Source organism: Emys orbicularis, chromosome 9 (genome assembly GCF_028017835.1).
Source record: "Emys orbicularis isolate rEmyOrb1 chromosome 9, rEmyOrb1.hap1, whole genome shotgun sequence".
NCBI classification, from domain to species: domain Eukaryota; kingdom Metazoa; phylum Chordata; order Testudines; family Emydidae; genus Emys; species Emys orbicularis.
In genome coordinates, this window is record NC_088691.1 from 37,555,026 (window position 1) to 37,581,467 (window position 26,442).

The 26,442-nt window shown below is 42.0% G+C and overlaps 1 protein-coding gene across 1 annotated transcript in view; it reads left to right on the forward strand.

Annotated features, from left to right (window-relative positions):
- The window catches only part of DIAPH2 (diaphanous related formin 2), a 908,304-nt gene that overhangs the window by 753,658 nt on the left and 128,204 nt on the right, over positions 1-26,442 (forward strand). The window contains exon 26 of the mRNA XM_065411177.1: positions 13,675-13,770. Coding sequence (XP_065267249.1) covers positions 13,675-13,770 — 96 coding nt within the window. The remainder of the gene's footprint in view (positions 1-13,674; positions 13,771-26,442) is intronic.

The following is a 26,442-nucleotide window of genomic DNA, read 5'->3' on the forward strand; positions in this document are numbered from 1 at the left end:
GGTTATAATGAAAACTGTTTTTTTCATCTCAACTGTAGTGGTCACTGCTACTCCGGCTATACTAAATGAAGAAAAAGGTTTTTTTTTATATTGATTTGTCAACTGTAATCTGCATCCTGATGATATGCGCTATAAATGGGAAAGCAAATACCTTTCTATTAAATATAGGTGGGCTTATCTAAGGTTTAGCATATGAGATTTGTCAGGGAAGAGATCAAAGAAACAGCATGGTTGCTAAATCTTAGCTAAGGAATATCTAGTCCCACACTGAGAACAAAATCAAGAAAACATTTTATTTTTCATCTCCGTGTTTCCTCACTTTTTGATGAGAACTAAAAATCAATATTTGATAAGATAGATTTCCATTGAAAAGAGAGAGAATGGATTCACAAATGTGTGAAGGATTGTAGTTGCTCTGTGGAAAATGTGCTAAATAAACATATTCTTTATCATCGTCAATTTCATCAGACTTGTGATTTCCACCTTTACAACACATTCATCTAGGTTAATTTAGCAGTATATGGACTATGCTAAAATATATTGCTTTTCTAAGTTGTAGAATCCTAGCTTCTGCAAATACTTCAGACATATCCACAATATAATGCAAGTGCCACCTGTTCCAATAAATTGTTATAAAAAAAGAAGATACTTTAATCCCTTTGCTCTGTCTCTGAGCTGGCTTAAATGTCAGATTCATATAGTTATTCATGTAAATTTAGAAACCTGGTGTGCTTGATGAGCATAACTTCTGATCTACATTAATTTCTTGCACTGTTCTTATCCAGCTTATGATAACCTACAAACGACTATCACACATGTGGTTGAACAGAATGTTTTGCATCTTTACACCTGCTGTGTTTCATAGCTGTGAACTGGAAAATGCCACATTAGGAAGATATTTAAAATATTGAACCAGTAGATTGGTGATTATACGTACCGAGAGAGAGAGACCCCTTAGCAATTACAAAACATTTATATAAAAGTGTTTTAAACATTTTTCCTTAAATTTGTATTTCTCTTGATTTTTACATTTAAAAAAGAAAGATTTAAGTAGTTATATCCAAGAGCAATCTGTTCACTGTTGATATAATCAGTATAAAAGCACAATTAAATAAACATTATTTTTTTAATTTAAGCATAAAAAAAATAAAACCAGGATTAAATGCTGTCCTTTGATTTCCAGCTACCATTGGTGAGGAGCAAAATATAAGGAACAACAGTCTAAGTTCTTCGAGTGATTGCTCATGTGCATTCCACAATAGGTGTGTGTGCTCGCCACGTGCACCGGTGCCGGAAGTTTTCCCCCTAGCAGTAACCGTAGGGGAGCGCCCCTAGTGAACCCTGGAGTGGTGCCCCTATGGCTCTGTGCACTCCCCCCACCCTCAGTTCCTTCTTGCCGCCAATTAAGGTGCATCGGAACTGCTCTGCTCCAGCTTGGCTGCAGCTTTCCTCTTGAACTCTTGTTCTTTCATAGTAGTACCTGTAGCTAAAGTCGTTTAGATTAGTGTTAGTTTAGTTTAGTGCGCCCGGGTTGGGGTGTGCCCTGTGCCCTGGGCTTTAAGTCATGCGACACTTGCAGGCGGCCAATGCCAGTGAGTGACCCGCACATGGACTGTTTACGCTGTCTGGGGGAAATCCATCTCAGCGATCGATGCAAGATGTGCAGATCCTCCAAGCCTCAGACCAAGAAGGAAAAGGACATTTGGCTCCAAGCCATTCTGATGAAGTCGGCGTTGACCCCGACTCCAGTGCACCGCTCCGAGTCGGCACCGAATACCGCGGTCTCGGTATGCGGCGACCCTTCGGCGCCTTCCACCAGTCGGCACCGCTCCCCATCAGTGGGACACGCCAAAAAGGCTAAGAAGAGGTCTTCTCTGCTGAGACACCAGAGCAAGACTGGGGAAGAGACTAGACCCACGTTGGGCAGTTCTCGATCCCCATCGGCCTCCAGGCCTCCGACTCAGGTGGTCCAGAGCAGCCCGGCTCACTTGGCACCGACCTCTCCGGATGTCCGGGTGCCCTCCACGCCAGAGGCCCTGCAAGCGGCCCGGAACGTTATGTCTCTGCCAGTACTAGGAGCACCACCACCATTGGCTCCCTGGTTCTGAGGCAAGCCACCGCTTGGATCTCCGCAGTTGTCGTCTGGTCGGTACCATTCGTGGTCTAGGGAATGTTCCCGACGCTGTTCGCCACTCAGCAACCTCCCCGTGCACAGTCCGCGCTGGTCCCTGTCAACCCCCACCAGGTTGTCTGGCTGGATTCTGACTGGCAGGGGTTCCAGGCACCGCTCTGCCTTGAGGGACCATAGACTTCATGAGGGGAGCGGACCCCGTCAAGACCAGGACAGATGGCACCGGAGGTCCTTGTCTCCAAGAGGCTACCATAGCGCATCATGCTACGGGCATCGATGCTGTTCCCGTTCTTCATCTCACTCCAGGACCCCACCGTGGCACCACTCCCGTAGTCCCAGGCGTCAATTGCCAGCACCTTGCCGTCATGGATCCACCTGTCAGAGCCAATCGCGGAGCAGCTGCTACTTACGGTCTCGTGGTCTGCACCATTCCCGATGCCGACGCTCCTCCTGGTCCCGGGACAGCGGCAGGTCGTACGCCAGTCTGGCCTCCCTTTGTAGTCTTCAGTCCATGGGACAGGCTAGTCAGGCTGAACAGGCCGGAACCGTGGTACCAATGGGCCCCGTGGTGGCTCGCTCAGTGGCCGGAGCCTCAGAGAGACCGTCGGCCTCCCTCTCTCAGCATCCCAGAAAGGAGTCGGTGGGGTGTTCATCTCCAGTTCCACTCCCGGAGGGTGACCAAGTGGTGGGACCTCCGGTACAGGTGGGTACGCAGAGTACCGCACCCCTATCCTCATCCTCCCCTGATGAGGCGATTACAGCCCCTCCTCCACCTGTTCTGCAGGAGGACTTTAAGGCCCACCAGGAACTATTGAAAAGGGTGGCATCGAGCTTCAAGCTGAGGAGGTGGAGGAACCTTCAGACTCCCTCTTCAACGTCCTCTCGGCCTCGGCACCGGGCAGGGTGGCTCTCCCACTCCACGAAGGGGCAGCAAAAATTTCAAACGCCTTGTGGAAAACCCCGACTTCCTTGCCCCCCCCATCTCTAAGAGGGCGGAACGCAAGTACTTTGTGCTCGCCAAGGGGCATGAATACCTGTACACCCACCCTGCCCCCAACTCCCTGATGGTCGAGTCAGTCAACTATAGGGAGAGGCAGGGCCAACCAGCCCCTACTCCGAAAAATAAAGACTCAAGGAGGCTGGACTTATTCGTGAGAAAGGTTTATTCATCCTCGAGTTTCCAGTTAAGGGTGGCAAACCATCAGGCCCTCCTGGGGCAGTATGAGTTCAATTTGTGGGGCTTTCTGCCCAAATTCGAGGACTCCCTCCAGGAGCATGACAAGGAGTTCAAGGCTCTGGTGGAGGAGGGTACAGCGGCTACCAGGGCAACCCTGCACGCAGCATTGGATGCCACGGATACGGCTGCCAGGTCTATGGCCACTGCGATGTCCAGGGAGTCGTGGCTCCTGCTATCGGGGCTGTCTTTGCAGGACCTTCCGTTCAACGGCAAGGCCCTGTTTGCAGAACAGACAGACGTGAAATTGCACGGCCTGAAAGATTCCTGCACAATGCTTAAGACACTTGACTTCTATGTCCCGGCTCTGGCCAGGACCAAGCTTAAGCCTCAGCAGGCTCCCACCCAGGCCACCCACTCTAAATATGAGCCCCCTTACAAAAAGTCATGGGACTATAAGAAACACCCGCAGAGGTAGTCCCGGTCTGCCCCCCAGCCTGGACCTTCCAAGGGCAAACAGGTGGGGAAACATCAGTTTTGACAGAATGCCGGGGGGCGACTTACCAGTCCATACCAGGGATCCACCTGCAATAAAGCTTCCCTTCTCCAACCTGTTGTGTGCTTTTCTCCCGGAATGGTCACGGCTGACCTCGGACCGTTGGGTCCTCAACACCATCTCCTGGGGCGACACCCTCCAGTTTACCTCTATCCCGCTCAACCACCCTCCGCTCCTGTCACTCCTGGGGGACCCCTCTCACGAGGCCCTGCTCGAGCAGGAGGTGGGGCGGCTCCTGGGCCTAGGAGTGGTGGAAGTGGTGCCAGCGGAGTTCAGACGCAAGGGGTACTACTCCCACTACTTCCTTATCCCGAAGGCCAAAGGGGGGCTGAGGCTCATCCTGGACCTGCGAGCCCTGAACCAGTAAATGGTGAAGCTCAAGTTTCACATGGTCTCTCTGGCCTCCATCATCCCCTCCCAGGATCCCGGGGACTGGTACACCGCCCTTGATCTGCAGGACGCGTACTTCCACATTCATATGTTCGAGGGACACAGGCGTTTCCTCCGTTTCACAGTTGGGCAGGAACACTATCCATTTATGGTCCTCCCATTTGGCCTGTCCACTGCTCCCAGGGTGCATGTCTGTGGTGTCGGCCTACCTCAGATGTCGTGGGGTTCAGATCTTCCCCTATCTCGATGACTGGCTGGTCAAGGGCAGCTCCAGGTCGCAGGTGCGGGATCACATGGCGCTCCTCCTGTCCACATGCGCCACCCTGGGCCTGTTGGTAAATGACACCAAGTCCACATTAGTCCTGGTGTAGCGCATAGAATTTATTGGGGCAGTCCTGGACGCCACGTCGGCCAGGGCCTCCCTCCCACCGGACAGATTCGAGACCCTGAAAGGGATCATCAGCACAGTCACAAGGTTCCCCGTGACCACAGCCAGAGCATGCCTACAGCTCCTGGATCACGTCGGGGTGCACATATGTGGTTCGCCATGACAGACTCAGGATAAGGCCCCTCCAGCTCCTGTTGGCCTTGGTGTTCTCCCAGTCCAGAGACAGGATGGACAAAGTCCTCACTGTGCCTGAACTGGTGATCATCTCCCTATAATGGTGGTCCTCCCTGGGGAACATGCCTCACGGGGTCCCATTCAGGGGCAGACCCCCATCGGTGGAGCTGGTGTCTGACATGTCGGACCTGGGGAGGGGAGCCTATGTGGGGAATGTTCAGACCCAAGGTCTGTGGTCCGCGCAGGATGTTACCCTGCATATAAACATCAAGAAGCTCAGGGTGGACTGGCTGGCATGCATGGCCTTTCGCTCACACCTGGAAGGCGGAGTGGTCAAGGTTCTCACGGACAACATGGCCTCGATGTTTTACATCAACAAGCAAGGTGGGGCCTGCTCCTCTGCCAGGAAGCCCTCTGGCTGTGAGACTTCTATATAGCCCATGACATTTGCCTACAAGCCCAGCACTTACCAGGAGCCTGGAACTTGTGGGCAGATCGCCTGAGCCGAGACTTCTCCTGTCAGCATGAGTGGTCACTACACCCAGAGGTGGTGTACAGGATTTTCCAAGAGTGGGGAACTCCCCAGGTTCGTGATTCGGCAGAACTGCCAGTGTCCCCGTTTCTGCTCCGGGGGGGGTTGGAGGGAGGGGGGTACCATCTCCGATGCCTTTCTCCTATCCTAATCAGGCCAGCTTCTCTATGCCTTCCTCCTGATCCCGCTGATTGGCAAGGTCTTGGAGAAGGCCCAGGTCCTCCTGATTGCCCCAGCATGGCCCAGGCAGCATTGGTTCGGGACTCTCACGAGCCTGGCAGTTGCCCCACTGTGGCCGTTGCCATCCCGCCTGGACCTGCTCTCCCAGGACCAGGGCCGCCTCTTCCACCCCAACCTAGCGGCACTCCACCTCATGGCGTGGCTGCTCAACGGTTAGGCCGGGAGGAAAGGACATGCTTGGAAGAGGTTCAGCGCGTCCTCCTGGAAAGCAGACGGCCCTCCACACACCGGGCCTATGTGGTGGAATGGTCTGTTTTCCCGGTGGGCAGCCGATCGGGGCGTTTCACCCATGGCTGCTCCAGTCCAACTCTTTTAGACTACTTCCTTCACCTTAGAGCCCAAGGCCTATCGCCCTCGTCCGTCAAGGTGCACTTGACAGCCATATCAGCATTCCACCTGCTGGTGCAGGGGCACATGGTATTCTCCAATGCTATGACTGGCCGATCCCTTAAGGGATTGGATCGACTCTTCCCATACGTTAAGCCCCCAGTCCCACAGTGGAACCTGAACTTGGTGCTGGCCCGGCTGATGGGTCCCCTGTTTGAGCCGCTAGCTACGTGCTCCTGGTCGCACCTCTCGTGGAAGGTAGCCTTCCCGGTCGCGATCACGTCAGCTAGACAGGTCTCGGAACTCAGGGCCCTAACCTCCGAGCCCCCATACACCGTATTCCATAAGGATAAGGTCCAGCTCCGACCACATCCTTCATTCCTCCCCAAGGTGGTCTCCATCTACCACATGGGTCAGGACATCTTCCTGCTGGTGCTCTGTCCCAAGCCCCATGCGTCCAGTGAGGAGCGGCGCCTCCATATGCTGGATGTGAGACGAGCTCCAGCCTTTTACCTGGAGTGGACTAAGCTGTTCAGGAAGTCCTTGCAGCTGTTCATCGCCTCGGCCGAATGCATCAGAGGTTGGCCGATCTCCACTCAGCGGCTCTCCAACTGGATCACCTCGTGTATTCGTACCTGTTATTACCTGTCGGGAGTCCCCCCGCTGCCGATTGTGAGGGCACACTCGACTAGGGCGCAAGCCTCAGCTGCCTTTTTAGCCCATGTTCCCATTCAGGACATTTGTAGGGCTGCCACATGGTCTTCGGTTCACATGTTCACCTCGCGTTATGCGATCGTCTCCCAAACCAGGGAGGACACCGGGTTCGGCAGCGCTGTACTCCGTCCCGAGAGTCTGTGAACTCCTACCCACCTCCAACAGATATATAGCTTGGAACCACCGATTGTGGAATGCACATGAGCAATCACTCGAAGAAGAAAAGACAGTTACCTTTTCGTAACTGGTGTTCTTCAAGATGTGTTGCTCATGTCTATTCCACATCCCGCCCTCCTTCCCCTCTGTTGGAGTTGTCTGGCAAGAAGGAACTGAGGGTGGGGGGGCACGCTGATCCCCTTATACCTCGCCATAGAGGCACCACTCCAGGGGTCGCTAGGGGTGCTCCCCTACAGGTACTGCTAGGGGGAAAACTTCCGGCACCGGTGCACGTGGCGAGCACGCACACCTATTGTGGAATGGACATGAGCAACACATCTCGAAGGACACCAGTTACGGAAAAGTTAACTGTCTTTTTGAGGACAGATTAGGATGCTAAAGATTTCTCTCTATATTTAAACGCTCCCAGAAAGACATGGTTCCTTTTAGTTTAGTTTGTTTCCATTTGATCTACTTCACTCTCTGACATACCATATTATATTAGCTGTAGCTGTAGGTTGCTAATTAGTTGGACAACAGTTTAATGAATTCATTGTAATGTTTCAGATCCAGTTGTTTTATGAAGAAAATGTAAGATCATCCCTCACACACACCATCAGATAGTTTATTAAAGATATTTGGTTTGATAAATATAATGAACAAGCAGCTATGTCCTCTATTTAAGAAAGTATATTACTGTTATATGTTCACATTTGTAGAAGAAAGCATTAAAAAAGTGTATTCAATGGAAAACTTAAGCCTCCTTTTCCATTATATGTTCAAGAATCACAGAAATAGACTGTCTGCTTTCTATAATGTATGCAACACCATGTAAGTTGGAGAGAACAATTGATTCGGTAACTCATTGTTTTTTTTCTCCCACCCCAATTCATCCTTTCGTCGCATATTAATCACAAACTTCCTGGAACAGTTTTGCTTAATTCTACACTCTAGGACAATTCTTATCAAGCAAGTCTAGCTTCTCAGGTGAAAACTGCAAGTTGAGGTTTCTTGAGCATAGCCTCTATTCACAACAGATTTTCCCCAGTTTTGTGATGGACTGTTTAACAACTGTTTGTGGTATCAGTCCTATGGTTGAGTCAACCGGATAGATTTCTCTTATTCCTGCTGTCTCTGTGCTCCTTCACATTCCTGTCCAACCTTATTCTTTTTTTTTCATTCTGGTCAGAGGTTATGTGCTCCCACAAAATCTTTGCTCCAATGTCTGGTTCCTCTCAAACTGTGGCTTAGTTGCTTTGCAGGTCTTCCTTCTGTAATATGCAGCAGAATTTTGTACAAATTTTAATGGACCTAATAAGGGAAGCTATTTACACATGTGCCTTACTTTCAACATGTTGAGAGCAATGGGATAACTCATGTGCTTAAAGTTAGCCATGTACTTAAGTAACTTGACTTCCTGAATCAGGGCCTGTAGGTATTTGTTAAAAGTAAAACTGAACTTCCATGAAGATATATGGGCACTTAGGGTTACTCTCTGGATTCCTGTAATTTACACTGTCCAGATGAATCTAATAATTTATTCCAGGTTCAAAACTATATCTTTTCTTTTCTTTTCTTTTACTGGATAGGAGCAAATCAGCAAAGACTCATTCCAAAACTCTTTCTTCCTTCACGGTAGCAGAGAGCTCTATTCACCTCTCTATGAATGGCTGTCATAATCTTTTCCACAGACTTTTTTCAGAGAGACTGTACTTGTCTGGTTGTGCGATTTCTAACTCCACTGATTTTAAGGCTGCAATATTCTTAATTTGGCAAGTAAATCATTAATTAGTGATTCAACAGCTCAGGTGGCTTGGCTGTTGGACCATGTGAGCTGAGTTTCCGAAAGCTCCAGGTAATCCACTCTGCCCTCTGCCAATACCAAGCAATACTTTGAGAATTCAAAATTTATTTCATTGTAATAATTGATACCATGTTTGATATATTGGTTAAATGATGAGTCATCATGACTTAATTGTGTACTTATTTAACCTGTCTGTGTCAGAATAGTATGTAAAGCCATGCATTTGAGAACTTTGAATTGCATGTTATTGACTGAATAATCAATTCCTATTGCAATACTGATGTGACCACTCAGAAGCGACAAACTTGCTTGCTCTGCCAACCAGATAACACAGATTTCAGCAGACTAGGGAAACTAATTGAATGTGTCCATTGAAACAGATTTGTGAGTGGTTGTGTGCTGAATCTATGTGGTTCAAAGGCATTAAAAAAGTTATGACCTATTCTTGATAACATGTAACAAGCAGGGAGCTATTGGATTATAATGTGGAGTTCTTGTATTGTTTGAGTATTAAATACTAGTTACTAATACTGTATATTAAGAACATAAGAAGGGCCATACTGGTCCATCCAAAGGTCCATCCAGCCCAGTATCCTGTCTGCCGACAGTGGCCAATGCCAGGTGCCCCAGAGGGAGTGAACCTAACAGGTAATGATCAAGTGATCTCTCTCCTGCCATCCATCTCCGCCCTCTGACAAATAGAGGCTAGGGACACCATTCCTTACCCATTACATTTTACATTTACCATTCCTTACCCATATTACATTTACTGGCAGCTTCAATTGGTGGACAGCATCTGCCCGCTGGAGGGTTTTGTTGATTTTGAAACTGAGTGTCACTTCTGTTCAAGGGCATGTGCTATTTGAGTTATAAGACGTAGTTAATTTTTTCAAAATACAAAATGTTTATTCAGTTCACCTGCAGTTCATGTAAGCGTAGACATACAACACCCGCTCATTACCAAAATTGATTATTTTTGCTAAAAACAAATATGTGATTAAAATGTTAGAAATTATTAGTGACCAAGTGGACATTCTTTGAGTTGTCTTGGTTTGGGCATAGCAATACTGAAGTGCTTCCTTGTGCAAGAAGATCCATGTCTTTAATTTCCCCTTCAGTCTGATGTCTGACTACACAAAGGCATTTTCACCGCAAATGAGATTACACAGACTACAGATGACCCAGTTATTGTAGTTTTGTGCATTATTTACCATAATGCTACATATGTTTGCGCTAATATTATACTACATGCACGCCCTTTTTTGTAATGGAGCTGTAATGATAAAATCATCAAATGCATATAGGTCTGCTGCAGTAAACTTTTTATTTGTATTCTTGAAGTTGGGTTGCACATAAAAATAGTTTTGAAAGACACTGTTTTTATTAAAATTTGGCTAAAAAAAACCTGAATGTAAAATCTGCTAAGAGTAGATGGCATGAATCAAAACTCCTGCTCTGAACAGCCCCAAGCTTTACAGAACTTGTGGTGTATATCTAAACTTAGCAGACCAACCTCTGTGCTAGTTCAGCAGATCTGTAAACAATGACATTTGCAAAGTGATTTTTGTCCTTAACACTTGTGGAATAAGACACAGGACAGTGACGTGGTTAAAATAAGGCTGCAACTTTATTAGCTTTAAATAACCAATTAGAATCAGAACCAATTAGATCACTCCCAAGCTACCTAGCAGGTACCAGTCTTATCCAGTTCAGTCTTCCAGTATTGGACCGCACAACAGTTGTGGGCACCACAAAGCAATCATTGGGCTGTTAGAGGAACAGACAAAATGTGGCTTTGAGGTGTGAACCATGGCCCTGCTCTAATTATACCAACTCCTCACACTTCCTGTAACAATTAGGCTATGTCTTTGACTGGGCTTGAAAAACACCAGTGGCCACACTGGACTCTCACACTTTGTTGCTGAAGGGAAATAAAAGAAAACGAGTTGCCACATGGGCCAGTTTTGCATTATTGTATAAATTATTTCCTATCCCAAAATATGATTTCCAAAAGTATTCTACATTTCAGCAATCTGACACCAGGCTAAAGCAGCGTAAAACAAAACTAGAGACAATGAGGGCAAACTCAGTGGTCTTGTCTTCATTGGAAAAAAGATGTGTTCTTATCTTGTAACTAATAGGAGGGAAAAAGGGAAAAAACTAATGAAAACAAGGCAGTTCATAGTTTTCATATGAGTTAGTAAATTGAGATAAACCCTAGTCTCCTTGTTAGGGCATGTCTATACTTCCCCAAAGTTCGCATTAGTGTGTTCTAGGGACCTTTAAGTTCGTACATGCAGCATCCACCAGGGGATTACAGAACAGCACTCTGGTGTGCGCTGCTGTTCACACCCCCAAATTCAAATTGCAGGGCAGTATAGACATGCTTTTTATCTTCATTGCCCAGGGCCAATCAGGGTCCTCACAACAAGTAATCAAGGGGTCAAGAGGACCAGAAAACAGGGACCCCTCAGATTCCAGCTCTTCCCGGCATCATGTTGCAGGGAGAGAAGTTTCACATACATGTTCTCTAATAACCCCTTCCCTCCTGGTGCTAGGACTCCATCAAGAAAGAAAGGGTGAACTGAGAAGCTGATGCCTCATTCCTTGAGGCCAAGTCAAACTCCCACCCCATTAATGTTCTTGCCATTTGGGAAGAAAGAAATGTAATATTTATTTTTGTTTCATATAAAATACCTGCGCTAGATAGTGGTTTCTCAACTTTATTAAACTGGAGATTTTCCTTTTACAAGTTGCTGTACCTTTGCAGGTGGTGTAGAACAAATTAAATACATTACCCAAGATCTTTTTATTTATTTACCTGGTACAAAAGCTGCTAGGGAGGTCTGAAATTCCATTCTAACCATACTCATCACTTTTAGATGAAGATCAACCCGAAGTGGAACTTCCTATCCAATTCCCGTTAGTCACTTGAGAACTTTTGGTTCAGATAAAATTTAATTAAGATCTGAACCCAACCCAAGGTCTGCTTTTGCAAAACTAAAATCTGATTGACAAAATTCTGAAAAACACAGCCTCTATAGTCCATGTCTAGTGTTACACAGTTGTTTACTTTGATATTCCATAAAAATTTGTTGTTTTAGCTGCCAGAATAACTAAAGGTAGGACAGTGACACCCACTGTAAAGTAGTGGGAGTTTATATAAAGGTATGTGAGGTGTTAAAGGAGTTAGTAGATTGTTTCTGTACTTTTTTATTTATTTTTTAACTTAAAATGCAGTTAAAATTGTTCTAAAATGCATAGTGGTAACCACTGTGTTTATTAATTTTTGAACATAAGGTGTATAATAGAACAGCTAAATTTACATACGAAGTGACCATATTCAGTCCATTTTTGAAACTGGTACTGTATATTTTTGCTTCCATGCTTTGATAAGCATTTGAGGCTAAATTTTTGCTGTAATAGTTCATTCTCATTTTACTTTCTCTTAAATCTTTATCTTTTGAACATAAATTCAGTGCAGGAAAAACAACTAACAGAATCATGTAAGCAAAAACAACCACTTCCCCTCCACACACACACTTCTGACCTAAGTGGCACAAGGAGTAGTTCCACTGACATCAAGGGTTAAAGATTCACAAGGATAAAACAAGATCAGAATCAGCCTGCTATTTTAGAGGCTTCTGTTGGTTGCTTTTCTGGCTATGCTGCCTTCCACGTCCCGCCACACATAACGTACACGTTTTCCACACCTGCTGAATGCTAAATGTTTTCTATCGCATTGATTTACAATTTCAGTTTACCATTTAACTTGCACTAATGTTTGTCGTCTACAAATATGAACAAAGGACTGTTATGGGATTGGCATATTCTTACTTCGGGTCTGAATGTGGCCCAATTAATCTATATGTAGTAGTGAGCCAAATTGAAGAACCATATGCAGCGGAAGAGTGCTATAAAAGTAATGAGGGGGTGGGGGAGACAGAGATAATGTATCTTCTGAATATGTCTTTCAGCATCCTATTGTTTCTACATGATTCACAGACTAAAAATATTTACAAAGACACAAATCTTTCATGTAAACTAATTGTCTTCCTACAGTCCAGTGAGGTACTTAATATTCAGTTGACAACAAAAAGTCCCAGAGATGCTAATAAAAATTCAACATCACATTACTCTACCTGTTCACTCAGTCTAGTCAGCTTTTGAGATTTAGATCTTAACATATACACACGAACAGAACAAGAGACATGGTTCATTGATGCAGTTACAACTTATGGCAATCCTTGACCTGTATTTCTTGCATTATTACATGCCACCCTGAGCCCTTAATAGCAGAACAAATTGAAACATGAAGAAAGTTAAACACTCAAATGAATAATAGAAAAAAGAATTTAATCATTTTAACCAACCTCCCATAATGCTCCAGGGAGCCAGGCAATTTAAGGCCTAATGGCTTGCCTCCCTGAATACGAAAAAATGGGAGCAAGAAAGAAATGGCATTCTGCGTACTGAGTTCAGATATATGTCTAGCAGTGAAGGCATTTTTTTATTCCTTCTCAAAGCTACCTACTTGAAAGACCAAGGAGAACCCATGTGAAATTAGTAGGCATTCAGTATAAATAGAATGAATAAATAAATAAATGGAAAGAAATGTGTTTATTTTATAGATCTCTGAGATAGAAGCAGACTGTTTTAAATGTTTGCAATATTAACACAATTGGTATTTAACCTCAAGTCACTGTGTTTTATCAAACTTCTCCACGTGCATTTATTCCATTAAATAGGGTCACTAGATTCTTGCTCAGGAATATCTTATAAGGTTCTTAACCATCAAGTAGCAGTCACCGATCAGCAGTTGTTTATTTGCATACTGAACATGTCATCAATAATACACAGGACAAGGTCTTTAAATTGAAAGAACAGTGGGATTGTCATCAGTATTGCTTAATAGAGCATCATAAGCAAACTAGTCAGGAGTATGTATGAAGCGTTCATTATGTTATACTATATATGAATTTAATTTAGAGGTTTTATGTAAATCTGATGTCAGTTTTGCTTTCTTTTTTTCCTGCAGTCTCACTTTAATTGCACTGAGATTAATTTTACTTTTTCCCCTATTCACAGAGGGTGATGAGACAGGAGTGATGGATAATCTGCTCGAGGCCCTGCAGTCAGGGGCAGCCTTCAGGGATCGCAGGAAACGAACACCAAGAATGCAGGGTGAGTAAGACGTTTTCTAGTAGATTTGTGGTTATGGTTGGGGGTGGGGAGGAATCTAGTGTTCAAAGTAAGTGGGGGGGAAAGAGTCTTGCCAAGGCTTTTAAGAGCTTTCATTGAAAGTTGGTCTTTCAGTTCTGGTGTGAAATCTCAGCAGGTTATAGTTGTGTGATCACAATTTTAAACTTGGTAACTATATCTTCAGATAACTGTAGACTCTGCAGAAAACTAGAACAAGGGTTCAAACTGTGTTTAATTTGACATTTTAAAAAATCATTGTTTTTTTTAAAGAGCACGTGTGTATTTTATATCATTTAAACCCATCAGTATAATCAAATTATTTTTTGTAATTGGCCCTAAGAAAGTCACACTAACTTCTTACACTAGTGGAGTGATGCATATGGCTGCTAGCTTTTCTCAAGGGCCATGCTCAGGTTCATGCTTGTTGGGCTCGAAGCTGTAACATTTATGGGGAGTAAAACTCAATTTATTATTAAAGCAGCTTCATTCTGTTGATTTACTAACATTCTGTTGGGATGTTCTTGAATGATTGTCCTCCGTACAGGTATTGGTTTTGAAGTGACTCAAGGAAGAGTGGAGCAAATACACATACTCACACACATAACTTTTCAAACACATAAAATATATAAATTATTGTTACTTTGAATCTACCTCTTATTAAAGTTTATGACAACATACATTGTATTTTGTAATTTTCCAGTTTTAACATGTCTTATAGCAAAAATAGTATTTTAATAAATCAAATAGTTTAAAATGACTTCCTTACACAGGGCAAAATCGAGCCCTTATCGGTCAGATCCATGCGGAGGGTTTGGAAGAGTGGTATTGGTGGCAAAGTGGGTAGCACATCTTACCACTCCATAAAAGAGCAAAGTGAGCCCCCACTCCCCCCATTAGGTCTGATCCTGCAGTTAGATCCATGTAGATAGACTTCTTGGGACTTAATTTTACATCCACATGTAATATATAACTCTTGGGCTATGTGAGTGCAAGAATGCATTTTATCTCAAAGGAAGAGGTAGCCAGGAATATTACCATTGTTTTCTTCACATCCTATCCCTGACTATCACATAGGGCTATAGACTTCAAAGTACCACTACTGTTCTCTGCCCTATTCTGTTCTGAACTATCAGTGCAAAACCATTCATTGTCATTTTAGTCTCAGCAGTCTCCATGCAGCTGAGTTAATAAGGCATAATGTGCCACCTTCTCCTATCTGGTAGCAGTAAAAGTAATGGAATATAATTGTGATTTATTATTGTTTATAATTTGTCATAAACCTGATCTTTTAAAAAAAAAAAAAAAAAAAAAAGTGAAATACTTGGTGCACACACTATTCCCAAACTGTGCTACATTTTCAAAATCATCCTTCCATCTGAGCAATATTTCTGTTCTCCCAATTAAAAGAAATAATATGCGCATGCCTGAGTAATTAATTCGTTGTTATTTTTAAAATGGAAACAGGACAAAGTATGTTTTCTGTTGTCTTTGATCTGAAAGCTTATAAATACAATGTGGTGCATGTCTGCAGTAAACTTGGTCAGAGTAGGCAATCTTAATGTTGTCTGTCAGATTTTTTTCTTTTTTGCTAACATTGGCTTTGCTTTCAGCTGTGATAGAGTTATAAGACGAGATGTAGAAATCTTGAATGATTCTGCCATCAGTGGTGAAAATTAACATATTAAATCCTCCCCCTCAGTAAAGTCTGTTGAACAACAGGGGATCATTCATTTTACCTTTTATTGAACCTTTTGTCTTACAGTCCGGCTGCATAAATGAACACAGAATTTTCATAACTGCATACTGTATTTTCTAATGGCACAGTGATGGGACAGGGCTTTAGTTAAGGGTCCATTATAAACTCCTCTGTTCAATAGCTCAGAACTTCCTCCAAAATGTTCACCTGTGGCTGAAATTTATGATGCCTCATTATTCTTTTTCTTTCTTATAAAGTCTGTGTCAGATATGGAGCAGACATGTAATAATGTTATGAGTGCTGCTATGTAATAGTTTTATGAACATGGTATGTGACCTGGTCAGTGAGCTCAAGTTATTATATTTTGGGGGTAGTGGAATGTTTATTGTATTCTTATAATGGCTGAATTCAACTGGTTGTGTATATGAAGGTGACACACTGGCTTCTCAGATAAGAACACTGAAGAGTACACTTACAGAATCATAGAAATGACTAGCTTCAGTAATGCTGTCTTCACTCTAATAAGTTGCAAGACTTATTTTGGCAAAGCTTGGCATTTGGAAATGAAAAGAATGCTAAAGTGTTAGAGCCCTTCTCGAGGGAAAAGGGGGTGTGTGTCACTTGCCAAAAACTGTCTAGGGAGATAGGCTAACACAAAGAGAGATACTCTGTGGAGAGTGTCTAATAATTTGGGCTATCCCAGAGCCATGAAATGGTAAGCCTGAAGGAAAAGCTAGATATGCATACAGTCTATTCTTGTTTTGGAGTTATGTTTTCTCTGAAACGCATTTGTTCCAAATAAATAATACTTTGCTTTAAGGAGGCTGTTTGATTACTGCTATCATTGCCCCAGAGAGAACAGAATTGCAGGGTCTGGATATGTGAGACCTGCTGAGGTAAATCATGGTTGATACACAGGGAAGGGACTGCAACTCAGGGCCTAGTCTGAGAGTGCGAGAATTGCATGATTCCACCCTGAGAGACAGGTGACAGCTTGAGACCTAAAGGGGGGTGCGTGTGGAAGGAACAGGAGGGGGATTAGAGATTCAGTTAGCCCAGTAACTGTGGAAGTTTGTACAAAATTTCTTCAGCCACTGTTTTTCAATCAATCCCGCTCCTGCTATTCACAACCTATCCTGCACTCCTTGTTTGAGGAAGTAGGCAAGGGTTTGACCCTTCATCCTGGAGACACATATGTGACTATGACTGTAATTTGTGACACGATGGCAGCACAAACTTATCTTAAAAAGCTGGGGAGCCCTATTTGAGTGGAGGAGAGAAGTGAAAGCTAGGGAGATATAAAGACTCCCAATTATGGAGAGGTGTGAGAGAAGGCGATAGCACTGGTTCAGAGAGATGAGAGCAGAATTTACCCAGCTCACTTCCCCTAACATAGACTCTTCTCTGTAGTTGCACTTCACTCCACCAGTAAACATAATCTTAGGCCAGGTCTATACTGTGGGGGAGGGGGTTGATCTAAGTTACGCAACTTCAGCTATGTGAATATCGTAGCTGAAGTCGATGTACTTAGATTGACTTACCGTGGTGTCTTCACTGCGGTGAGTCAACAGCTGCTGCTCCCCTGTCGACTCCGCCTGCGCCTCTCGCGGCAGTGGATTACAGGAGTCAATGGGAGAGCTCTCGGGGATCAATGTATCGTGTCTAGACTAGACGTGATAAATCGCCCCCCCCCCCCCCCCCGCTGGATTGATCGCTGCCCGCCGATCCGGCAGGTAGTGTAGACATACCGTTAGAGGTGCTGCTAGCCAATTGGGGGCCCTAAGAAGGAATATTTTACACACATACCACATAATAAAAAGCGAGTAGGGGGCCCCTTGAGCTACCCAGGGCCCTAAGCAATTGCTTAGTCTGCTTATGCCTAGCGCCAGCTCCGATCTTGTCTTTATTCTATCTGCTGTTTATCATTATGTAGCTGTAGTGCCACTGTGGATGGAATATTGTAGACCCCACCATTCAGAAAGGATGTAGAAAAAAATGGGGAAAATACAAAAAAGGGAACCAAATCTGGAAGAAATGTAAGAAGAGACAAAGGGAGCTAAATGTATATAGTTTAAAAAGGAGAAGACATGAAGATAGATACACGGAGACATCTTCAAGGGAATTACTCATAGACTCAAAAGTTGATAGGACATTGAGCAATGACTGGAAAGGACGAAAGTGTGGATAGTAGGGAAAAGTTCTCAACAGCAAGAGCAGTCAGTCAATGGAACAGGTATTCAAGAATAGATTAAGAATAAAATGTTAGTGGAAATGATGTTTCAAGCAGTCCAGCAAAATGTCAAGTCTTCTTTTCTGGCATCTACTTTCCATCTACTTTCTGGCATCTACTTTCCATTTTCCTGAATTCAATGGTTAGATCAGGAGTTTAACAAACAATTTACCCATAAAATACTGGTTCAACTCTGCATATGTTGGTAATTGTCAGAAATGGTTGCCATCTAATAACAGTTCAGTAGCCTATGTAAAAGGACGAGCTGGTCTTATTTCAGTCCCTAATGAACATTATATCACAAAATCAACTCACTGTTTGGCACCCTTGTCACTCTGTGCAGAAAGACCAAGAACTGAATTACCCTTTTTCCTTGGAGTAAGTCTTTCCATAACAGCTTTCAGGCACAAGCAGAGCAGTGTGAAGGTGCATGCACTGGAACTGTCTATACTGTACTTGCTCTATTGATAAAGAAAGTCCTTTCTTTATCAAAGTTATTAAGCTAGTACCTTTCATGAACATTAAATTCACTTCAAGAAAAAGAGAGGGACAGAAAGGAATGGTTAAATTAACCTAAATCATCAGGTTCTCAAATTAAAACCCAATATGGTATATAAAAGAATAAATAGCAGATGGGAAAGATACAGCACAATTTATTTTCACACATAAAGTAATTACATTGGCCATTCAGTACTCACTTTGAGATATTTCTAAGGCACAATAACATGTTTAGTTTCCAGTGTAGCCCTCTTAAAGCTAATGCATTTGTTGCACTGTTCTCAAACTCACACCAGACCAATTCTATCAATTTCTTTGACCTCCAGATCACTTCTTTATAGCAGCCTTCATTTCCTTCTGATCTTCAAAGTATCCCATAGATCTTACATAAAAATAATTTCAATCTATGTTCAAGTATTGTTCAGATGCAGCACATCAGACTAGAGATTTTACCAACTTATGAATGAAGGTTTTTCATTATAAATTCTGTGTTCTGCTTCTGCGTGGATTACTTCCCAGACATTAATAGTTTCTCATATCAGGACCACTGCCTATGGTCCTTGACCTTTGACTCATTTTGCAGCTTCTCTAAGAACTGCCTTCCTATTTCTATATTAGCTCCTGGATCTTTTCAAAACTAATCTCAGAATTTATTTGCTTGATACTGATTTTTAATTTGCTATCGTATTTCATTTATTAAGGGCAATGAGATTCTCATTTTGGGTGACTCTACCTAAGCACAATGATTCACTGATTGATTAATCAGATCTAGGTTTGCATTACAAGAAGATAGAAGTTTAGAAGTGCAATATACAGTCGTGTTGATGACATTTTTTGTCAACAACTGGAGAACAAATTGAATACAGACCGTTTTATGCCCTATTTATATGCAAAATTGTTCTAAGCAAGTACTGATGTTGTTCTCTATAGAAATTTCAATCACTTCTGCTTGTCCCTTTTCCAACAGAGTATAATCAGCTCTGGTGCATATTTCGTCAGCGATGAACTCTGCAGGACAGTGAGATATAGGGTCAATTCCATTTGACTGTTGTGAAAGCATGAATTTAGCAGGCTGAGTTTTGATATAGGAAATGGTGCAAAGATTAGCCTAAGGAAAGACTATTCTGCAAGAAATTTCCGCTTGTGATGCCTATTTTCATGACAGAAATTCAGACATACTATATGACAACAAGCCAATATTCCCCTTTGACAAACCTACAGTTTAACAATAATGGCATAGATGTATCAGTCCTTGTATATATGCCAGAAATATGGTGAATGTGACTGACATTCTTAGAACATTTGATGGTTCTTCTGCCCAGAATCAATAGAGGGTTCAACAGAATTTTATAATCCTTGTTAATCTTAGTCTCTTGTGAGTCAAAAAAAAAATTCAGCTTCATTAGAAAATAATTAGTTATGACATTTTACATTCATTTTTATACATACATCATTTGCATGTATAAGGAATATAGTAGGACGTAACTATCCTGGACTATAGCATTTCATCTTGTGGGAGTGACTCATAATTCGTGAGTAACGTAGGCTGCATGGGTACAGTCCAGATCCACAAATAGTTATTTGTTCAAATCAACTCTGTCTTTAAAATTCTCTTGCTTTTAAATCCATTTATTGTTGAGCTATTGCCACCTTTAATTTCATGCTGTGTTAAACTGAGCCAGCCTTGAAAAATTAAAAAATTATTTTGGGTAAATTCTATGGCCTGTGGTATACAGGAGGTCAGACTAGATGATCACAATGGTCCTTTCTGGCCTTGGACTTTATGAATCTTTCAATAATAGGCTTTAAGACCTAAATTTTAGAAGATGATTAGTGATTTTGCATGACTCCGTTTTTTAGGGAGCCCATCCAATTTGAAATTCCTTTCAGGGGCATGGTTTCTCAGGACGTGTTGAGCACTAAAGGCCCTCTAAAAACCAGGCCTTATGAAGATGTGTAAAATTGGCATCCAAAAATGAAGGCACCCTAAATCATTAGTCACTTTTTAACATTTAGATCTAGTTGTCCATTTGTAGTATGAGAAGGAAGGGGTCTCTCAAGTGTAGTCAACAAAAAGCTGGACTATATTAGGCTTGGAGGTGTCAATGATCAGATACTATTAAGGACCTTATGAGATTCACAAACTAGATTTCCATCTTTGTGAAACTAAAGATGGGCATAACTGTTCTTATGGGGAGCTTTTGAGTAAGTACAGTGCCACCAAATAAGGAGAAACTATTTTACAAATGAAAAAATAATAAAATTATTGGAGGACTCTTTTGTTCTGTATCCTTGGCTTGTACATTGTATCCTTTTTGTCCATCACTCGTCTGTGTTTTCATTTGTTTGTAAGCTTGTTGGGGCAAGGAATAATGTCGTCGTCTTTGTTTTCCAGCACCAAGCACAACTTGACCCTTGTCATTCTTTGGGTCTTTGGGCAGTAACTCAACCAACAATTTAATAATAAGCACTTTTACTGGACGAATATAAAAACAAACATGTTGCATCACAACATCTTTGCATTGTATCATCATGTTGTATCACAGTACCATCAAACCATAAATATGTTTAAACAAATAAGAAGTAAGATAGAGATGTCAAAACGTGGACTACCCCTTAAAGTAGTTCAGATCGTAGATGACAAACTCTAGCCACCATTTAATATTTGAGTACCTAATTGAAACAGCAATTTAAAAGTAAACACCCTCTCATTTGCCTTGGAAGCCACTCCCTCTCTGTCACATAACTATTCAATATATTCACACAGCTGGAAGACGCTTGTAGATGCGACTTTGTGACTTACAACCAATATCTAGATGGGGGCTAGATGGGAAAATTTTACAAACTTTTAAAACTCACTATAAACTTCTAAAGAGAATGTTATTTAGTGTCCTTTTTAGTATTCTGGATGGATTTTGATGTTGGGGGCTTGGAGTTTTAATGAGTGAGGATCTTCTTTAGACTGGAGCTAAGTGAGTGCCTCTGGGGTTTTAGTGGGAGGAAACAAAAAACATATTTTTTTGGTTTTAATTTCCTGTGGGAGAGGTAGGGTAGGTCTTGGGATTTCTTAGCTTGCTGGGCTGTTTGGTTGTGTTTGGCTAGCATGTAGCATATCGCTAGCTGTCTGTACTCTCTCTGTGCAGTAAGCAGGAATTTTTCATTTCATACATTATTCACAACTTGCTGCATTGCTTCCAGAAAGTCAGCATCTATCCTTAACGCAAAGAAAAGAAGAAAGAGGGAAATATATTTTTGCTGTTGTTTTGAAAGTTAGGGCAAGGACTTCATCTTCAAGTGGTCTTGGTAGCAGTCATCCATCCTTAATCAAAAGGAAATAAGAGAGAGAAACATTAATGTTATATTTCTTTCTGTTTTCTGGCAACATCGGACATGGGTTTCATTTCACTGCTGCATCTTGAGCTATTCTGACTGCAAATAACATAATTCTTAACAAAAACCAAGTGAAAGAGAGAGGTTGTAGGTTGTAGTATATTTCCCTTAAGTACATGATAACAAGCAAACTCAACAACATGATAAAAATAGCCCAGCAATATGGTCATTTCACACATTTTCTTTTTCATGCATGGGTTCTCTATCTCAATGAAGTCTCATATCATAAGCCTGTTGCCAAAACCAATGCATAATGAAAATGAAAACAACGTGAGAAAGAGAGATAATACTGTAGCTGCAATCGCTAGTCTGCACATAAAAAGTGGATCTTCTTTTTGGTGTATTTGCTTCTTATGGTTTTCTCAAGAAGATCTAAGATAGAGGCGCAAACCTTAACATGATGGTACTGATATTCTGATCAGCTTGATTGGTAAAAATATCATTTATCAAAAGAACAACTTCTGAAGAGGCAAATTATCAGTGGTGGCTGCTAACATGTAAAAAAAACAATTTTACTACTAAACACTGTCCGAAATCAATACAGGTTCGAATACTCGAGTGGAGGAGGGAAATTGAAAACGGAGGCAGGTTGTAATTCAAAAACAGGTGACCGTTTATTGATGGGGAACAAATCACAACTTGGGCTGGGGAGGAGCACTTTTACCAACTAACAATATGAACTCAATTGAAAGAAGAACAAGTGACCAACCAAAACTGTCACCAGAGCAGCACTATAAAACAGTCTATTTACACTTACAACAAAGAAGCAGTAGTATAAAACAAGCTATATACAGTTAACAACAAGAAATCAGATAATTTACAACCAACTATTTACCAAAAGCCAGAACAAGTATACAAAACTGAATAAACTGTAACAATTTGCCCTCTATACACTGTACAAGAGACTTGGTACCAAGTAATACAGAAAAAGGGCCTAACCAACAGAATGTCTACAAAAATCAATACATGCATACCACACTCCAGGCGCAGCTGACCAGCAGTACGGACACCAGGGACATGACGAGATGTAATCCAAAAGAACACGACACGAGCTAGCTAAATCCGGAGGAGATCCTGGCTGAAAGGGTGATCAGGCCTTCCAGCTAACACGCGGACACTCCTGCTGATTTAGACCAGAGACATAGTTTTGTTCGAAGACCCTTGCACGTGCTAGCATCTCCGCCCCTACACCAACCAGGCTCCGAGCTGGTGCCCTCTACGTAACAGGCACTGCACACGGCACACTAGGCTTATGCACACGGCCCGCTGGAATTGTAGCACACGGTACCAATGTGACCTACAATTGACCTGGCGGAAGGTTCGAGAATGGTCACACGGCCCCAATGTGTTGCACACGACACCAAGGCACTGCACTCAGCACCAAGGTGCTGCACACGACACCGATGTGACCTTCTGATCGGCAATTGGCCATCCAGATGCCATGACAGGGCGTAGGGCTGCGACAAACACCACCAATGGTAATGTTTTCCTTCTTTTTGATCTTTGAAAGAACTGTGAAAGGACCAAGATGGGTTTGCTAACAAGAACAAAGAACTTTCATAACAGGAATGGGGAAGTATGCCTAACTGATAACAGCAGCTGTCCTGGTGGCAGAGTTGAGTACTAAAGTGTACTGTAAATTCCAAAAGAACTTAAGTTAAGACACAAAGACCAATGTGGACCCACCCCATCTCAGGTTACTCCTAAAGGCATTATGCTCCATGGGGATACAATGACTCCCACAGTTCTTTGTTGGAGCTCACTGGAGTTAGCTGGGGTTGAAGAAGAGGATATATCCCTTTCTCTTTCCCATTCACAGGTATGCTAGTCCTTGTGCTTGTGGGAGTGTAGGAACAAGGCAAAGAAGGCTCTTTGTTCTGCCTTTCCACCTTGCAGAACCACATCTTGGCTGGCTAGTATCTAACCTTAAATCTGAGACGTACAATCTGGAGTTGGAGATACTGATGAGGAAAGTTTTAAGTGTTCATAAAAGAGGAAAGAGTGCATGCTTGAGTTTTAAAAGTAAGCTTTACAATGATAAAGGAAAGTGAAAGTGTTTTTTTCTGGTTTATAGAAAAGGGCTCTTACTGTTTGTGCTATGTTAATATCTGGTAATGCAGAAAGGGGTATTGCATCTGTATTTGGCCAGCAGATGGAATTATCATCATAAATATATGATACGTACCACAGATTTAGCATCAAAGAAGAGAAAGTGGAAAGAGAAAGAAGTTACCCTTCTTGATCATGTCAAGGAAGGGGTTTACACATGCAAATAATGGTGGTGCAATTGAGGAAGCCCTTGAAAATGTAACCCAATAATGTATGTTTTAAAATTAATTTATAGTTTTTGATATGAAAATTTTACAATATAAGTATAAATGTGTTGGCTTTCGAGGACCGGGAAATGTGGTTATATTTGGGGGTGGGGGGGACTTGGGATACAATACAAGACCCAATGTACTTGTTTGTGAAGCATAGAATAAACTGCTTTAGTAAGGGAAGTGGGGCATTTTAAGAGTGGACTACAATGACTTTACATTTGGAGTATGTAATGTCCTTCATGATAGAGAAGTAGTAGTTATGACTGTCATGGGTAAAAAGAAGATTCTTCATTGATGCTACAAATCACAAACAAGACTTCACTAACTAATCACACCTTATGCCATCTAGCATCTTCGCCCAGGGACTTCCCAAGGCCTCCTGGCTACCCTAGAGTATAGATTTGGGTAGGAAATGGCAGTGTTGATGAAAATGAAAGATGCATCTTTTTTTTTTTTTCCAAACAATTTTGTAATGCTAGGACAAAGACACCCTAGATATGGTTGCTAAGAAGGATGAATGGATTTTGATGTTGATGTTTTGCTTATGGTAGATGGAAAATACGTTAGGGGGTCTCTGTAGCTTTTGTGGCCCCAGACTCAATTTTAATTGTAATCCATTTCTAAGTCAGATGAGTTAAGGGCTTATTACAATTGTTCAGCATTGCAAGATTCAACAGATTGGAAATCTTGCCCTTGCAAGATGCAAAGGCCTCTAGTGCCTATGAAGTTTTTATTTTACTTTTTCTTGGACCCAAAGGTATAAGGCCTGTGAAGTACAGATGTAACATATTGTATATTTTCCACTAGACAGAAATTTTTTTTTTTCTTGCCTGATGGTATTTTTAATCTGTGGGCGAGGGTGGTATTTTGACAAAGGGCAAGTATGGCAAAACCAGAACTGTTGACTGGGTTTGGTGGTGGTGTAAAATCTTGTTGCACCGTGCCAGTTAGCATTGTAACTTTTCTAGAAGAATATACCAAACAGGGCAGTAATAGTTCAAAAGTGACAGAAAAAGAAATAGCACCTTTCATTAGGCTTTTGTCCATTCAGATAACCATAGTGAAAAACTCCAAGGTGTTTTTTTGTTTGTTTGTTTTTGTTTTGTTTGGTTGGGTTGGGTTTTGTTGGCTTTGGGACGAAAGATTTTTTTTTAACAAAGCTGTTGCCAGGAGTTTTGAGTGCCAGCCAAATCTCATGTTGGAGTTATGCCTGAATGAAGACTTCAGGATTTATCCCAGTATGGGAATCGTTTTCTTAATGATCCTTTTAACCATTAGTGTAATTTTATTCTATTGTGAAAGAAATTCACTGTAGAAACATTTATGTTAAAAGTTGAAAAATAGCACTATTTATTTCCTCTATGATAGCAACCCTGAGTGGAGATATATTTGATATAGAAATATTTATCTCTTTCTCTCTGTGCATTTATATACACCTAGATAAATGTGTCTGGGTGAAATCCACAGGCAAATAAATTATGGGTTTGGAAAAGTACATCTAGTTTTGTGTATGAAACTATGTTGTTTTTCCTTGTCTCCTGTTTTGTAAACCTTGCAAATGAACAGGTAGATTTTAATATAATACATTATAATTTAACACTGTTTCAATAAAATCTCTTCCTCATCAGACTGTGAAAATAAAAAACACTACCTTTCATTGCATTCCTACATATTCACTGATACATTGATTTTTCAAATGCACGATAATTAATGACACACACTGCATGCTCTATCTTCTTAAGCTTGTTTTATTATTGTACATGACTGCAGGATTTAACTGTAGATCTTGTACCTTCACTAAGTTTCTTGTCTTAAGAGGCTATACTCTAAACATTAAAAATTGCATATTTTCTATGTAGTATTGTTTCCTTTTAGAAAAATATTCTTGCTCTTTTACAACTTTACCAATGTCCTGACATGCTAAAACTGAAAAAGGGAATAGCCTCGGGATATGAGATTACTAGAGAAATCTGATTTTGAAATATTTTCCCTCTAATATTTGTTTAAGCAAATTTCTTTGCAGACCTAACTGTTCTATCTGGGTTTTTTCTTACCACTAAGCAGCTAAATCTTTTCTATGGAATTAAACTTAAAGTTTCCAGAAACGTTAATAGCTAGTGCCCTTTTCTGATCGTCCTAGTTCAGAAATATTGCAGCTGCAATGGCATTACGTGCCATCACTTTTCCACTTTCTCACTGCAGGGGAGTTACAGCTTTAAGGTACATGTATGCTCTTTGTGCTTTAGATCTGCGTGTGGAATATATTAATAGAATATGCACTGCAGTCTGTGCTGAAATGCAACTTTTGGAACATTTTTGAATACCATACATCAATATCATGTCAGCTTGCAGCACATCAATGAGATGCACACTAGGCATAATTTAAGAATTGTCTTGTGAACTTGATTTATTTGAGGAAACTTGTTATATTGTCATTACCATTTCCATTTTAGCAGTGTGCATGAGAGAGAAAATTAAAACAAACCTGCCTTATTCAACTTTGATACCTAATTTGAATC